This window comes from Danio aesculapii, chromosome 2 (genome assembly GCF_903798145.1).
Source record: "Danio aesculapii chromosome 2, fDanAes4.1, whole genome shotgun sequence".
In the NCBI taxonomy this organism is placed as follows: domain Eukaryota; kingdom Metazoa; phylum Chordata; class Actinopteri; order Cypriniformes; family Danionidae; genus Danio; species Danio aesculapii.
Window position 1 is genome coordinate 10,421,766 of NC_079436.1, and position 17,744 is coordinate 10,439,509.

The 17,744-nt window shown below is 36.0% G+C and overlaps 1 protein-coding gene across 1 annotated transcript in view; it reads right to left on the reverse strand.

The window, feature by feature from the left end:
* Positions 1–17,744, reverse strand: part of LOC130240808 (sterol carrier protein 2-like) — a 34,088-nt gene that overhangs the window by 12,919 nt on the left and 3,425 nt on the right. The window contains 9 exon segments of the mRNA XM_056472459.1: positions 3,998–4,145; positions 5,905–6,055; positions 9,555–9,641; positions 9,788–9,851; positions 9,939–10,065; positions 10,143–10,207; positions 12,288–12,419; positions 12,551–12,622; positions 12,717–12,771. Of these exon segments, the coding sequence (XP_056328434.1) occupies positions 3,998–4,145; positions 5,905–6,055; positions 9,555–9,641; positions 9,788–9,851; positions 9,939–10,065; positions 10,143–10,207; positions 12,288–12,419; positions 12,551–12,622; positions 12,717–12,771 (901 nt within the window).

Below are 17,744 nucleotides of genomic sequence, written 5' to 3' on the forward strand. Positions count from 1 at the left end.
GGTCCGGACCAAAGGAAACAGACTACAGGTGTGAAATCAGCCTTAAAGGGGTGGTCCACTATGATATCATAATTTAAACATTAGCTGATGTGTAATGTAGCTGTGTGAACATAAACAACATCTCTGAATGTAAGAAGCTCAAAGGGAGACATTGGCTTTTACAGAGTTAGCTTAGCAAAGCCTACAGCGAATGTAGTTTGGGGGACAACAAAAACTACATCCGGGCAAGTGAGATCACAAATGCTTCAGGTTACGCACATTCACCACGTGCACGCACCCTGCGCAGAAAAGGGGCGTGGCCAGAGGCAGAAGTGCTTACAAATTAATTTTAATTATGTTCCAGAGAACTACAAAAAAGATATAGCGCTAACATTTGACAAAGGATAGCTTCCAGAATCTCTCCCAGTTCAGTGCTGGATTCGGCTAAAAACTCCTTAAAGAAGGAGCAGCTCCAACCATAATAGCAGAAGCTGTGAATTGTGAGCCACAACCTGGAAGTATTTTTATGTGTTAAAATTGATCAATTACATGCACAGTCTCTAGCGTTAACAGTATGTTGTTGCAAGGATGTAAACAGTGGGAGATGCTAATTGGCATCGTTAACAATTTAGCTACAAATTCATATTTATCCATCAAACCGCTGTAAACACTAACAATCTTCACCAGCGCTTCAGTGTCTCCTTTGCGGCCGCTTTCCGTGTGTTCAACATCTCAAATAATGAACTCACAAAAGATATGTGAACATTTCATATTACTTACACATGCTTATTCTCAATATATGTGAAAGACTCTTGGCAGATTTTATTTTAGAGAGCAGACAAAAGATTCAGCTTCCTTTTCTGTCTGATTCAGACTTTAAATTAAACTGATACGGCTAACAGTTACACTGACTGACAGTGTTTACACAGCAGCGGTAAAGCGCATGCTTGTGGAGGCATGACGCTTTTCCTGGTGATGTGAAGCCGATCCGCGAATCACAGCACTTTATGTTAACTGACCAATCAGAGCCTCTTGAGGACGGCCTTTTAGAGGAACTAGGAAACATGACAGTTTTTCTCATGTTAGATGAGTAGCTGTATATAATCAAATAAGATATATGAAAAAATAACGTGATTTTCTACAAGTGAAGCATGAGCACGCATTGCTTTGCATCTAATAAACACAACCAAGCCTTAAAATTACATTCTGGACCACCCCTTTAAGTTCTATTTATAACACAGAAAAGTGGCAAAAATACATTGTATGGGTTAAAAATTATTAAAAATTATTATGTCAAAAAAACATTTGAATATTAAAGGGACAGTCTAACCAAAACCCCAAATTCAGTCATCATTTACTCACTTTTATTTGATTTACTTTCCTCTATCCAAAAATACATGTTTTGAAGATGAAACATGAAGCATGTAACCCCTTAGTTCCTTAGTATTTGTTTTTTTCTTCTTATGAAGTCAATGGCTACAGGTTTCCAACATTCTACAAAGTATCTTTTTTGTGCGTTTAACAAAAATAAAGTCATAAAAGTTTGGAACCACTTGAGGTTGAGTAAATCTTTGAGGTGAAGTATCCCTTTAAGTAAAGATCATGTTCCATGAAGATATTTAGTACATTTCCCACTGTACATATATCAAATTATTTTATTAGTAATGTGCATTATTACTTCATTTAGACAATGATAAAGAGGATTTTCTTCAGTATTTAGATTTTTTTTTACCTTCAGATTCCAGATTCTTAAATAATTGTATTGCAAAAAATCGTTATCTCCTAACAACAATTACACCAATGGGAAGCTTATTTATTCAGCCGATGTTGAAATCTCAAATTTCCAAAAATTGACATTTTGTGGTCCAGAGTCACAAATTTGCTAGAAAAGTGTGTGCCACTTTTAGACACACATTAGACACGTGTGGATTAGTATGTGGATTTGACACATATTGTTTAATCCAATTAATTTCACAAATATTTGCTGTGAAATGAGAATGTAAATAATTTTGAGGACACTGTGGTATATACAGTTGAATTATTAGCCTTCCTGAATTATTAGCCCCATGTTTATTTTTTTTCCCCAATTTCTGTTTAATGGAGAGAAGATTTTTTTTCAGCACATTTCTAAACATAATAGTTTTAATAACTAAGTTTTAATAACTGATTTATTTTATCTTTGCCATGATGACAGTAAATAATATTTGACTAGATATTTGTCAAGACACTTGAAGTGACATTTAAAGGCTTAACTAGGTTAATTAGGTTAACTAGGCAGGTTAGGTTAATTATGCAAGTTATTGTATAACGATGGTTTGTTCTGTAGACCAGTGTTTCCCAACCCTGTTCCTGGAGGCACACCAACAGTTCATGTTTTAGATGTCTCCCTCATCTGACCCATTAACTTCAGGTTTTGGAGTCTCTTTTAATGTTCTGATGAGTTGTTTCAGGTGTGTTTGATTAGGGAGAGAATGAAAATGTGTACTGTTGGTGTGCCTTCAGGAACAGGGTTGGGAAACTCTGCTGTAGACTATCGGAAAAATATAGCTTAAAGGGGCTAATAATTTCGACCCTAAAATGGATTTTAAAAAATTATAAACTGCTTTTATTCTAGTCAAAATAAAACAAAGACTTTCTCCAGAAGAAAAAATATTATCAGACATACTGTGAAAATTTCCTTGCTCTGTTAAACATCATTTGGGAAATATTTAAAAAAAAGAAGAAAAAAAAAATCTAAGGGGGGCTAATAATTCTGACTTTAACTGTATATGCATTTCTCATTAAAAACTGCAGTTCTGAACAGGGTTTCAACAGGTTTTATCAAGTTTAAGACTTTAACACCTTAAGACCATTTTGAATGAAATTTCAAACTTTACCGGGGCTAAATGCTAAGAATGTTTTTGAGGGCCCAGTTAGACCAGCAGAAATTTTTTTTACTTGCATTAAAGAAAAAAATCTAATTTATTGATTTCTTAGTCACATATTTTAAATAACACGTCAAAACCAGCAAAATCTAGTGTCTTTTAAAAAACTATATTAAACTAAATGTATGCACAACAGTCCAATGTCCTCATGAGGCAGCTATAAATACATGGAGACTTTTTAAACAAGATAAATAAGACAATATTTAATAAAACACCATATTAGAAGATAAATGAACCATATTGGTAAATATAAAGTTAAAAAAAATTCTACCTTACTAAGTTCTATTGTGAAGGATTGCTGGTGATTGGATGAGTGTTGGGCTGACTGGGTAGCTTTACATTGACGTAGGAAAGATTAGACCCATTTAAAATTATTTATATTTCAGTATATTTAAGACTTTTTAAAGGCCTAAAATATAGTTTTTGCATTTCAAGACATTTTAAGACCCTGCGGACACCCTGCTGAAGGAGACAGACAGTAATGCCTGTTTCACACATACTACGGTCTAGAAGCAGTACGTGTACGGATGCAAGAAATGGCCGTTGTGCTTTCACACAGCCCAAGTTTGCAGTGCTTTAACTGCCACTCAAAGAAACGGTTTCCCATGTCCTTCATATTTTTGTAATAGACAATCTTTGGGTCGTAAGGAATTCTGACATTCCACTGGATCTCATCCATATAGCTTAGTTAGTTTTATGTCAAACAGCCTGTCATGTGATTGCCTGCTATGATGCATGTCTTCTCCAACTAATATATTTCATGATGCATGTTGAGGCTTTTCAGGACTAAATGTTTTTAGTTTTTAATTTTTCATTAACTAATGGCAATTATACACTTTATTTACACATACTTACACTTTAATTAGACATAAATTATGACATTGTTACTAATTAGTATCAATCAATGTTTATTTTACCACGAACAACCTGCTATTCTCCGTATCCAGCACAGCAAAAACTGGAGCGCACTGCTGACCAAAACAACATGCAGTGTGAAAACTGTAACCTGTTAACATGGGCACGGAAAAAAATACAGACAACAAACGCACTGCAGATGGACTATGTGTGAAACAGGTGTAAGCGGTTCCTCTCACCCTCAGGACAGAGCCCCAGCGCTTCATAGGTGATCAGCTCATTGGCAGAGAAGCAGTCATGCAGCTCGATCACGTCCACATCTGATGGCTTCACGCCTGCGGTGTCATAACATCTCTCAGCTGCGACACGGGTCATGTCATAACCAACCTGAAATGGTGGACAAAAAGGGGGTAACAATTAAGTACATGGAGCAATTCTCACTAATAACTAGTGGATTATTACCTGCCTATAATTGGGATATTGGCTGTTTATCAATACTTATTACATGGCTGTCTAGAATACTTGATTCTGATTGGTCTGACACAACGTTTAAAAGCATATTATTCCCAGATAACAACCAATAAATAACACAGGCTCATCCGGGAACTTCGAATCCCCTTGAATGGAGAGGTGTCACTGACAAAAGTGAAGAGACACCTTGCGTTGTTGCGGAGGGGGATCGGTAAAATGAAGTGTCAGATCAGATTTCAGAGGTGCCAGATCCGGCTTGTTCCGGCACAAATTAAGCCCTGCTTACTTGCACATTTAATATGCATCTGCTTGTCTGTCACGCCACAGTTTTTGACTGTTTGGCGCCATCTTGTGAACGAATAATACGTAGGTTAGTATATATATACTCCATTAAGCCAGTTTCATTTCTGTCAGCATTGTGTTTTTGACTGTTTGGTGCCATCTTGTGACTGAATAATGAGCAGGTTAGTGTATACTCCAACAGCTTCACTCAGTTGTTATCATTTCTGTCAGTTTTGCATTTAATTAAAGAATTAAAAAAGTATTACGGCTCAGAACAATGTTTTGTGTCTACTTTTTATGCCAAGCAGTCGTGTTATAAGCAAAATAAAGTATATCCAGGTAGTGTTGTCAAAGGTATCGAGTTTAGTACCAATTGATCCTCTAATTGTAAAAACGTTCATTCCCGCTAATATTTGAGCACTGTGGAGTACGTTCTTAAACACTGCTGATTTGTCATTGTGTTCACGTGCTCAACAGAAATGGCCATGAAGGTCATCTGTCCACCACTATTCACTGCTGTTCACCAAGTGCAAACACAGATATCGGGACTCTTGAGGATTTTAAAGTCACGTAGATCAGCTGATCTGTCTATAAGCTGACATACCAGCGATTCACTGATAGATCAATTGATCTACGCGGCTTTGAAAGGCTTTAGTCTCCGTGTATCTATGTTTGCACTCTGTAAATAGTGGTGAACTGATGACCTTCACAGCCAAAGTCATTTCTGTTGAGCGATGAACACAATGACCAATTATTGGTGTTTAATAACATAGCAAAGGAGTAAAACTTGTCTGGCTCAAGCTCCCGCTGATCTCCTGCTATATGATATAAAATCCGCCCCATATAATAAAACACTATGATCTCTGCTTTGATTGCATTTCTTAAATAAGAAAAGAGTAGATAAACGAGCTAATGACAGAAAAACTATGCAAATACAAATACGGCGCACTACCTAGGTCTAGGCCTAACGCCCCCTCATCTTCAAGTTCACCTGATTGCAAGTGACCTCATTCCTTTCAGGCAGTCCAGAGAAAATAGACTCTAGGACTTAAAATCTGAGATTCTTCACTCGCTAAAGGCGGACATCTCAGAGGTGATTAATGACATGCTCAACAGTGCTCAAATGTTAGCGGGAAATGGATGTATTTAAAATTTCAGTATCGAAAAGTACCGAATTCGATACTTTTAACAACACTACATTCAAGATGGTTGTTTTTGCAGAATAAAGCCCCTCAATCTTACACAACAGCTCTGAGTGAGAATTAGTGAGAATTAATAGTAATAGTGAGAATTGTATCATACAAGTGTGTGTGACAAAAAAGTTTATTTATACTATATGAATATGTTACTGAAGCTTTTGTTTTGGTGGTTGTGTGCTGCTCAGTAAGATTACCATTTTCATACAGCTGTTTTCTTCAAAGGTAGTGGAGAGGTCTGTGACCATTTCTTGAGCTACGATCTCTACCGCCTTTTTTTCTAGTCCATTCCTCCTTACAAATGACTCACTGGCCAGCACTGCAGCGCCTGCTCCATCTGACGTTGGGCTACAGAAAACAACAACTTGACAAAACATCAACTTCTGCTGGAAAGGAAAATGGTTTACAGTTTGACAAGGCCCCATTCCAATTCTATTTTTGTACCCCTACCCCTTCACCTTTGAAACAGAGTGTGAAGGGCAAGGGCTTCAAATTTATTCTAAAAAATGGGACAGCACTACAGGACCCGCATGTCATTGCGAGTTCTTACTTCATATAAGATTGACGATGGCGACCGCTGTAGTTATTCCAGTTGTGTTATTTTTTTGGTATTCATCTTCAGGAAATTACCGAAGGCAACGATATCATGTTATCATAATGATATAATGTGGCAATGAGGTCGTAACTGTACTGTACATTTACTCCGTGGCCATATTCATCTATGCACAAGAAATCAACATTAATGTTATACCAAAAAGGTAATTCTCTTTTCTGACATGGTATTCGAGTGTCAGATGTGAAAGTATGTTGTGGGACTGCTATACAGGAGTTATTATTATGGATTATAGATAGTGAAATTTTGCGTTTTTTTCAATTATTTAATTTTTTTAAAAGCATGATCATAAAACACGAAAACCGTTATGAATGTATTAAAACATATGATTGTTTGTTGTAAAAAATCCAATAACCAAAAATTACTCATTTGTGCATCTTCTGACTCACGTGTGCAGCCATATTATTGTTGTACCTGTGTATTCTGTGAAATTTTCGTACCCCTTGGTTTCGAGTGTGGTCCCGGAAAATCTCAGTTTCAAGGATTATCTAAACCTTCCCCTTAGCCCTAAGCCTTTGAGCTAAAGAGAATTGGGACACCCCTAACCCTTCACGAGAACGAGCAAAACGAAGAGTAAAAGGAAAGGCTTAGGGGTAGAATTGGGATTGGGACTTGTTATGTAAATATTAAGAGCCAGGATAATAACAGAGAGTATAATGACACTTACAAATGTACTATCAATTTTATTAAACCTAATAATAATAATAATAATAATAATAATAATAATAATAATAATAATAATAATAATATAAGCTTGCTTACAGGGATAGCTCACACAAAACTGAAAAAGTGCTCGATTACTATACAGTTGAAGTCAGAATTATTAACCCCTGTTTGAATTTTTTTCCTTTTTTCCTGAAATTTTCACAGTATGTCTGATAATATTTTTTCTTCTGGAGAAAGTCTTATTTGTTTTATTTCGGCTAGAATAAAAGCAGTTTTTAATTTTTTAAAACACATTTTAAGGTCAATATTATTAGCCCCTTTAAGCTATATTTGTTTTAATAGTCTACAGAACAAACCATCGTTATACAATAACTTGCCTAATTACCCTATCCTGGGGTGCGTTTCCCAAACAACGACGTAACTCACGGCTAAACAATCATAGTACGATGCATCATTTGGGAAAAGAACGATGTAGTGACGAGTGTTTCCCAAAACCCCCAGTTTCTCTGTCGCACATCCATTGCTTAAACCATGTTAGTTAAAGCGTAAAACGCCCATAATGATGCTGTAAACGAGGTGGAGTAACAACTTCTTTAGAGAAGAACCCCATCACTTCTTTGTGCAAGTTATATTGTTTTACACAAACACACATTTAAAATAAAATCCAATATTAGTTTTGATCAAAACATGCACTCGTTTTCCATATTAATTGAAATATATGTAAATGGCACATATAGGGTCTGTGTTTGCTTTACTAATATTATTGAGAAGTTGAACATTACATATTCTATTCAAAAACATAAAATCCCCTATAAAAGCTAACACATATTGTAATATATATATATATATATTTAAATCATATAAATAAATAAATAAATAATGAGGCTATTCATTATAAAATGAAATTTAATATTTATTATTTATTAGGAAATTTAAAAAATCCTACTTTGATAATAATATTAATGATGATGATTATCATTATTTTTAAGTAGGATATTGTTTATTTATTTTTTGAAAAGTCTACTTTTACAATTTGACACATACAAACCACTGCAGAAATGTGCTAACCAGCAGGCCCATGCCATATACAGTACAGATACTTAAGAAATAACCTACTATAAATTAAAACTATGAAAGTGTGCTATGTTTTTTGTTGTCAAAAATCCGCTACTTTGGAAACTTAACATAAATTCCGCTTTTAAATAATAGGTCATCTATAGCTTTCGCCATAAGGCTGTGTTCAAAATGACATCAATGTTTTCAAAGTGCACTGCGAAGGGAGCAGAATTGTAAACATGAACTGTAAAACTGAACTGTAAAAATAGTTTGAAAGCAAATTACACCTAAGAGAGATGACCTTTATTTTTAATAAATAGGGGGATAACTGGGAATAGAGCACAGCCAGGAACTATGTTTCTAACTACAGCTCCAGAGGTGTAGTTGCGAGTGCACATGTTTGCGACGCAGTTTGCGAATGTTCGTTGGAAAGATGGATTTGGGAAACAGCAAATCAACACATTATATTTGTAACGATGCAACTTGCGACCTTAGTTGGCTAACGATCGTTTTGGGAAACGCACCCTGCCTAGTTAAGCTAATTAACCTAGTTAAACCTTTAAATGTCACTTTAAGCTGAATACTAGTGTCTTGAAAAATATCTAGTAAAATATTATTTACTGTCATCATGACAAAGATAAAATAAATCAGTTATTAGAAATGAGTTATTAAAACTATTATGTTTAGAAATGTGTTGAAAAAAATCTTCTCTCCGTTAAACAGAAATTGGGGGAAAAAATACACAGAGGGGCTAATAATTCTGACTTCAACTGCATATGCATAAACTGTAGCTGAGAACAAAACCCCTTTTTGTCACATAGTGAAAGTGAAGGAAAGAAACTCATAAACTTTAGAATACTAAATAAATATTGAGGTAATTTTCATTTTTGAGTGAACTATCCCTTTAAAAAAATAATGTTCATTTTCCTACTGAACTTGTACTGAATCTGTAATATTCCTTTAAAAGTGTCCTATTATGCAAAAACGCTTTTATAGAGAGAGGGTTTAAACATAGTTGTGTGGAAACAGTGTGTGAATATACTCCGTCTTTAATGGTAAAAAATAATAAATTTTAGTTTTTATAATCACACTTAATATCTGCAGAAACACTTTGATTGACGTTCTCTCTTTGTATGTGTCATCAGAGGGGGAAAGCCCCACCCATCAGTGATGATCTCACCCTCATTAGCATAAACAGAGCGAGAAGCAGGCTTTGCCATTAGTTTTAAATCTGCCGCGTAGCTCCGCCTTCTTTTGAAAAGAGGGCTGGGAGTACAATCTCATTTGAATTTAAAGCGACAGTCACCGAAATGACACGGATCAAAGTCTAAAAGAGGCAGTTTCAAACAGTTATAAAACTTTATTTGTGGGATATTTTGAACTGAAACTTCACATAAACACTTTAGGGACATCAGAGACTTATTTTACATCTTGTAAAAAGGCGCATGACAGGTCCCCTTTAATTTGGGAACTTTAATATTCACAATCTAGCTAATTAAATTGTCCACTTACCAGCACTGCAAGAGTGTGAGGAACTCAAAAACCTTCCTGGAGTCAATGACCTGCTCCAGACTATATTCATCCCGGAACTGAGAGTATCTGAGTGTCAGTGTGGACGAGAAGCAAGAGATTCACACACTGAACATGTCTTCTGTTATACAGTATGTGATATAGAAAGGATTTCTTTTGCACAGAGCAGTTGAATGCATTTTTTTCATTTACAGCAAACTCTCAGCAAAACTTACGGGTTATTGGTGGAATGTTTGTGGTTCTTCCAAGCAACTTTGGCAAAATGCTCTGGTTTTGTACCTAGATGCAACAGAGAGCTTTTGTTATTAAAAGAGAATCAAGATCAAGAAGATTAATCTAAACTCAAATCAACTACTCAGCACTTACCATACTTCTCCATGTGTTCTCTGCCAGCGTTGCCAAACATCTGAGGTGCAGCCGGTGCTGCCGCCAACCCATAACGGTTAATCATTACCTCCATGTGCTTGTCCATAGGGTTGGTTCTGTCCATGTACTGCAAACCCATAAGATAACATGAGGCTTCAACATGGCTTTAATAAAGGTTTTAAGTTCTTTAACCTGAACGTGTACCTTTGAGGACAATGAACCTCTTTCCATCTTCTCAAAGCCCAAGGCAAGGACACAGTCGGCCAAACCTGAACGCAAGATTTAATGGAGTTACGGGGTAGTGTGATTTTATTAAACATTTTAGAAAAGACACACTTAAAAATGAACGTAAATACATTTAAAATTCTACAAAAGATTCTTATTTCAGGAAAATGCTGTTCTTCTGAATTTTCCTTCTAGGGATATTTCACTAAATATGAACATTTCCTCATAATTTTCTTACTGCCACCACCATGCTTCACTCTAGGGATGGTATTAGCCTGGTGATGAGCGGTGCCTGATTTTCTCCAAATGTAACGCCTGGCATTCACTCCACAGAGTGAATTTAGTTCCAGAGAGAATTTAGTGACCAGAGAATTTAGTTTCTTAGAGAGTCCTTCAGATGCCTTTTGGCAAATTCCAGGTGGGGAGTGGCTTCTGCTGGCCACGCTACCATACAGGCCTGATTGGTGGATTGCTACACAGATGGTTGTCCTTCTGTAAGGTTCTCCTCTCCCCACAAAAGAATGCTGGAGCTCAGACAGCGTGACCATCTGATTGATCACCTCCCTGACTAAGGCCCTTCTCCCCCGATCACTCAGATGGCTGGATGGCTGGACCAGTCCTCCTGGTTCCAAACATCTTCCACTTACGGATGATGGAGGGCACTGTGCTCATTGGAACTTTCAGAGCAGCAGAATTTTTTCTGTTACCTTCCCCAGCCTTATGCCTCGTGACAATCCTGTCTCGGAGGTCTACAGACAATTCCTTTGTCTTCATGCTTGGTTTGTGCTTTGACATGCACTGTCAACCCTGGGACCCTATATAGACAGATGTATGCCTTTTCAAATCATGTCCAATCAACTGAATTTACCACAGAATAACTCCAATTAAGCTGCTAAAAGATCTGAAGAGTGATCAGTGGAAACAGAATGTACCGGAGCTCAATTTAGAGCTTCACGCCAAAGGCTGTGAATACTTCTGTACATCTGATTTTTCAGGTTTTTTATTTTTCAAAAATTTGCAACAATTTCAAAAACTCTTTTCTCACATTGTCATTATGGGGTATTGTGTGTAGAATGTTGAGGAAATAAATGAATTTAATCCATTTTGTAACAAGGCTGTAACATACAAAACTGTGGGAAAAGTGAAGAGCTATGAATACTTTCCGGATGCAATGTTTACATATATTTCCACTGAAATTGTCTTGTGTATTAAGAAAACACAAGGTTTTTTTTTTCAATCTGCGTTCCTTCAAAAATTATGTAATAAACAAAAATCAGATCAGGGCTGATTAATCTTATTTTAAATTAATTAAATCTTAATTTTAATTCTTTATCTTTAATTTTCAGATTATATATTTTATTTACATACACCCTACACCTCTACTCGCTCATTACGTTCCGCTGACTCTGGCCTTCTCGCTGTCCCTCGGTACCGTCTCTCTTCAAATGGGGGCAGATCATTTAGTGTTATTGCACCCAAACTCTGGAACTCTCTACCATGCTCACACTGTTCTGCTAATAATATCTCAGAATTCAAATCTTTACTTAAAACTCACTTATTTTCTGAATGCTTCACTTCTGACCTGACAAACTGACCACTTTATCTGATCCACCTGCACTCTGTTCATTTGTCTCTTAGGTCTTGTTTTTGTATTTCCAGTTTGTTAAATTTGACTTCCTGTATGTTTGTGTATCTATTAATGCTGTCTACATTTATCTGCTTGTACTATCTCTTTTTGTTGCATTCTTTGTAAAGTGTCCTTGAGCTCTGGAAAGGTGCTATATAAATAAAAATTTATTATTATTATTAATTACAAAATTGCATAATTAAAATATATATATAAAAAAAAAGAATTAAAAGGCAAAACTACCAAAATAGACGGCGCTCTAGGCTAGTTTTTATCAGCAGATGACACTCTAGGCTAGTTTATAACTGCAGACGGCATTCTCAGCTAGTTTATAACAGCAGACAGCACTGTAGGCTAAATTTTAAAAGCAGACGCTGCTCTAGGCAAGTTTTAACAACAATTTTTCATCTCTAACAAAAAAAAAAAAGCAATATTACTGATCTAGTAGTGTAGCATGGGAATTATACTGCATTTAGCTGTAGTAATAAACATCTCACCTCCCTGAATGAGCTGACGGCCCATAAACAGCGCAGTGGAGCCGGTAGAGCAGTTATTGTTGACGTTAATTATGGGAATTCCTGACAGACCCAGACTATGATAAATAGCCCTTTGGCCACACGTCGAGTCACCTGGAGAAACACAGACAATACTCAATTCAACACTGAAGTCAGAAAACAAAATTAGAATGCCAATGTGTAAGACATAAAAGCCCATGTAATTAAATATACCACATTCAGTATTGATGATAAGTCAGACATACCATACACGTAGCCCACACATGCTTGCTGGACGGCACTGTACTTGATTCCAGCATCAGCCAGCGCTCTCTGCCCTGTGCCACAACAGAAATAATTCAAGAACCAAACAAAATCAATAAATAATATTTCTACATGCTAGATTTTTGAATAGAGGCTCATCTTCTTCACCTGCTTCTTTGGCCATGTCTGGATAATCAATGTCTCTTGCACCAGGTTTTTCAAACTGAAAAAAGGACAGAAAAGGTAAAGTATAATGAAAATATGACTCTTTAGTTTCCTTGTATTTCAATAGACAAAAAATCTATTACATATAAAATTAAACCTCAGAATATGGCACGTTTTAACACTGTCTTTATACAGCAGCACCTATTTTCATGCTACTAGTACCTATTTTTTTTTACACATTTTCAGATGTTTTCCATAACATTTCTAGCTATAACTATTTTTACTGTTATTACTATTATTACTACTACAGTTATAGTATTATAACCTATCGTTATGCTACTTATCCATCTATTATCTATGCATATACTTATTCATTATCTACTAGTGATCGTTATTTAGTTAGTATTTCTTTTTTTAAAAGATATTAGTACTTGCTCATTAGATAGTAATATTTATTTATTAAACACTAGAACAATTATTATGGTGGCTTGAAAAGCCAGCATACTGTTATCTATCTTAAACTTATTATTATTATGGTGGCTTGAAAAGCCAGCATATTGTTATCTATCTTAAACTTATTATTATTCTTCTTCTTCTTCTTCTGAGACTAATTTCTAAGTGTATCTCCTCCTAGGCCTTTCAAGCTACATACTTCAAACTTTCGTCAAACCTTCAAACTGGTCTGACTCGGGTTGCTATATCTTTTCTAACTGATCCGACCTTGGGTTTTCCGAAAAACGACCCAGAAAATTCCCAAAAGTCCCATTGACTTAACATTGGGTCAAACTTTGTGAGCTCATAACTCTGCATCAGACTGTCCTACAGACTTCTAACTGGACTCATTTAACTCAGTCTAGCCAGCAGCCAATAACTGATGACTTTTTAACTTACTAGCCACTCCCTAGCAACCACTTACAGCACCCTAGCAACTGTCCCATAGACTTCCATTGTAAAAGACTCCCATTTACTTAACATTGGATCAACCTTTGTGAGCTCATAACACTGCATCAGACTGTCCTACAGACTAGAGTCTGGCCTCATTCAACTCAGTCTAGCCAGCAGCCAATCACTGATTACCTTTAAACTTACTAGCCACTCCCTAGCAACCAATTTCAGCACCCTAGCAACTGTCCCAGTGACTGTGACTAGCTATTCTAACACACGCTAACAGTTTTAACATCCTACTGACATGCTAATCTTGCTAGAAAGGTGCTAGCAACACGATAGTGACATGCTAATCATGCTAGTAACATGCTAATTCATAGTAGAATCATGCTAACAACATGCTAATTCATGCTAGAAACAAGCTGACTCATGCTAGAATCATGCTAGTAACATGTTAGTTACATGCTAATTAATGCTAGAATCATGCTAGTTACATGCTAATTCATGCTAGAAACATGCTAATTCATGCTAGAATCATGCTAACAACATGCTAATTCATGCTAGAATCATGCTAGTAACATGCTAATTCATGCTAGAATCATGCTAGTAACATTCTAATACATGCTAGAAACATGCTAGTAACATGCTAATTCGTGCTAGAATCATGCTAGTAACATGCTAATTCATACTAGAAACATGCTAGTAACATGCTAATTCATGCTAGAATCATGCTAGTTACATGCTAATTCATGCTAGAAACATGCTAATTCATGCTAGAATCATGCTAACAACATGCTAATTCATGCTAGAATCATGCTAGTAAAATGCTAATTCATGCTAGAATCATGCTAGTAACATGCTAATTCATGCTAGAAACATGCTAGTAACATGCTAATTCACGCTAGAATCATGCTAGTAACATGCTAATTCATGCTAGAATCATGCTAATAACATGCTAATTCATGCTAGAAACATGCTAATTCATGCTAGAATCATGCTAATAAAATGCTAATTCATGCTAGAAACATGCTAGTAACATGCTAATTAATGCTAGAAACATGTTAGTAACATGCTAAAACATGCTAGAATCATGCTAGTAACATGCTAATTCATGCTAGAAACATGCTAGTAACATGCTAATTCATGCTAGAATCATGCTAGTAACATGCTAATTCATGCTAGAATCATGCTAATAACATGCTAATTCATGCTAGAAACATGCTAGTAACATGCTAATTCATGCTAGAATCATGCTAGTAACATGCTAATTCATGCTAGAATCATGCTAGTAACATGCTAATACATGCTAGAAACATGCTAGTAACATGCTAATTCGTGCTAGAATCATGCTAGTAACATGCTAATTCATGCTAGAAACATGCTAATAACATGCTAATTCATGCTAGAATCATGCTAGTTACATGCTAATTCATGCTAGAAACATGCTAGTAACATGCTAATTCATGCTAGAATCATGCTAGTAACATGCTAATTCATGCTAGAAACATGCTAGTAACATGCTAATTCATGCTAGAATCATGCTAGTAACATGCTAATTCATGCTAGAATCATGCTAATAACATGCTAATTCATGCTAGAAACATGCTAGTAACATGCTAATTCATGCTAGAATCATGCTAGTTACATGCTAATCCATGCTAGAATCATGCTAGTAACATGCTAATTCATGCTAGAATCATGCTAGTAACATGCTAATTCATGCTAGAATCATGCTAGTAACATGCTAATTCATGCTAGAATCATGCTAATAACATGCTAATTCATGCTAGAATCATGCTAGTAACATGCTAATTCATGCTAGAATCATGCTAGTAACATGCTAATTCATGCTAGAAACATGCTAGTAACATGCTAATTCATGCTAGAATCATGCTAGTAACATGTTAATTCATGCTAGAATCATGCTAATAACATGCTAATTCATGCTAGAAACATGCTAATTCATGCTAGAATCATGCCAATAACATGGTAAATCATGCTAGAAACATGCTAGTAACATGCTAATTCATGCTAGAAACATGCTAGTAACATGCTAATTCATGCTAGAATCATGCTAGTAACATGCTAATTCATGCTAGAAACATGCTAGTAACATGCTAACTCATGCTAGAAACATGCTAGTAACATGCTAATTCATGCTAGAATCATGCTAGAAACATGCTAGTAACATGCTAATTCATGCTAGAATCATGCTAGTTACATGCTAATTTATGTTAGAATCATGCTAGTAACATGCTAATTCAGACTCGGCTTTTCAAGCCACCATAAAGTTTGTCCTCAAACTTTAATATCTAGTTCTTCTTCTTCTTCTTCTTCTTCTTCTTCTTATTCTTCTGAGACTAATTTCTAAGTGTATCTCCTCCTAGGCCTTTCAAGCTACATACTTCAAACTTTCGTCAAACCTTCGAACTGGTCTGACTCGGGTTGCTATATCTTTTCTAACTGATCCGACCTTGGGTTTTCCGAAAAACGACCCAGAAAAATTCCAAAAGTCCCATTGACTTAACATTGGGTCAAACTTTGTGAGCTCATAACTCTGCATCAGACTGTCCTACAGACTTCTAACTGGACTCATTTAACTCAGTCTAGCCAGCAGCCAATAACTGATGACTTTTTAACTTACTAGCCACTCCCTAGCAACCACTTACAGCACCCTAGCAACTGTCCCATAGACTTCCATTGTAAAAGACTCCCATTGACTTAACATTGGATCAACCTTTGTGAGCTCATAACTCATCAGACTCATCAGACGCATCAGACTGTCCTACAGACTAGAGTCTGGCCTCATTCAACTCAGTCTAGCCAGCAGCCAATCACTGATTACCTTTAAACTTACTAGCCACTCCCTAGCAACCAATTTCAGCACCCTAGCAACTGTCCCAGAGACTGTGACTAGCTATTCTAACACACGCTAACAGTTTTAACATCCTACTGACATGCTAATCTTGCTAGAAAGGTGCTAGCAACACGATAGTGACATGCTAGTCATGCTAGTAACATGCTAATTCATGCTAGAATCATGCTAACAACATGCTAATTCATGCTAGAAACAAGCTGATTCATGCTAGTATCATGCTAGTAACATGCTAGTTACATGCTAATTAATGTTAGAATCATGCTAGTTACATGCTAATTCATGCTAGAAACATGCTAATTCATGCTAGAATCATGCTAGAAACATGCTAATTTATGCGAGAAACATGCTAGTAACATGCTAATTCATGCTAGAAACATGCTAGTAACATGCTAATTCATGCTAGTAACATGCTAATTCATGCTAGAAACATGCTAGTAACATGCTAATTCATGCTAGAATCATAATAGTAACATGCTAATTCATGCTAGAATCATGCTAGTTACATGCTAATTCATGCTAGAAACATGCTAACAACATGCTAATTCATGCTAGAAACATGCTAGTAACATGCTAATTCATGCTAGAAACATGCTAGTAACATGCTAGAATCATGCTAGTAACATGCTAATTCATGCTAGAAACATGCTAATTCATGCTAGAAACATGCTAGTAACATGCTAATTCATGCTAGAATCATGCTAGTAACATGCTAATCCATGCTAGAATCATGCTAGTAACATGCTAATTCATGCTAGAAACATGCTAATTCATGCTAGAATCATGCTAATAACATGCTAATTCATGCTAGAATCATGCTAGTAACATGCTAATTCATGCTAGAATCATGCTAGTAACATGCTAATTCATGCTAGAAACATGCAAGTAACATGCTAATTCATGCTAGAATCATGCTAGTAACATGCTAATTCATGCTAGAATCATGCTAATAACATGCTAATTCATGCTAGAAACATGCTAATTCATGCTAGAATCATGCTAATAACATGCTAATTCATGCTAGAAACATGCTAGTAACATGCTAATTAATGCTAGAAACATGCTAATTCATGCTAGAATCATGCTAGTAACATGTTAATTCATGCTAGAATCATGCTAGTTACATGCTAATTCATGCTAGAAACATGCTAGTAACCTGCTAATTCATGCTAGAATCATGCTAGTAACATGCTAATTCATGCTAGAAACATGCTAATTCATGCTAGAATCATGCTAATAACATGCTAAATCATGCTAGAAACATGCTAGTA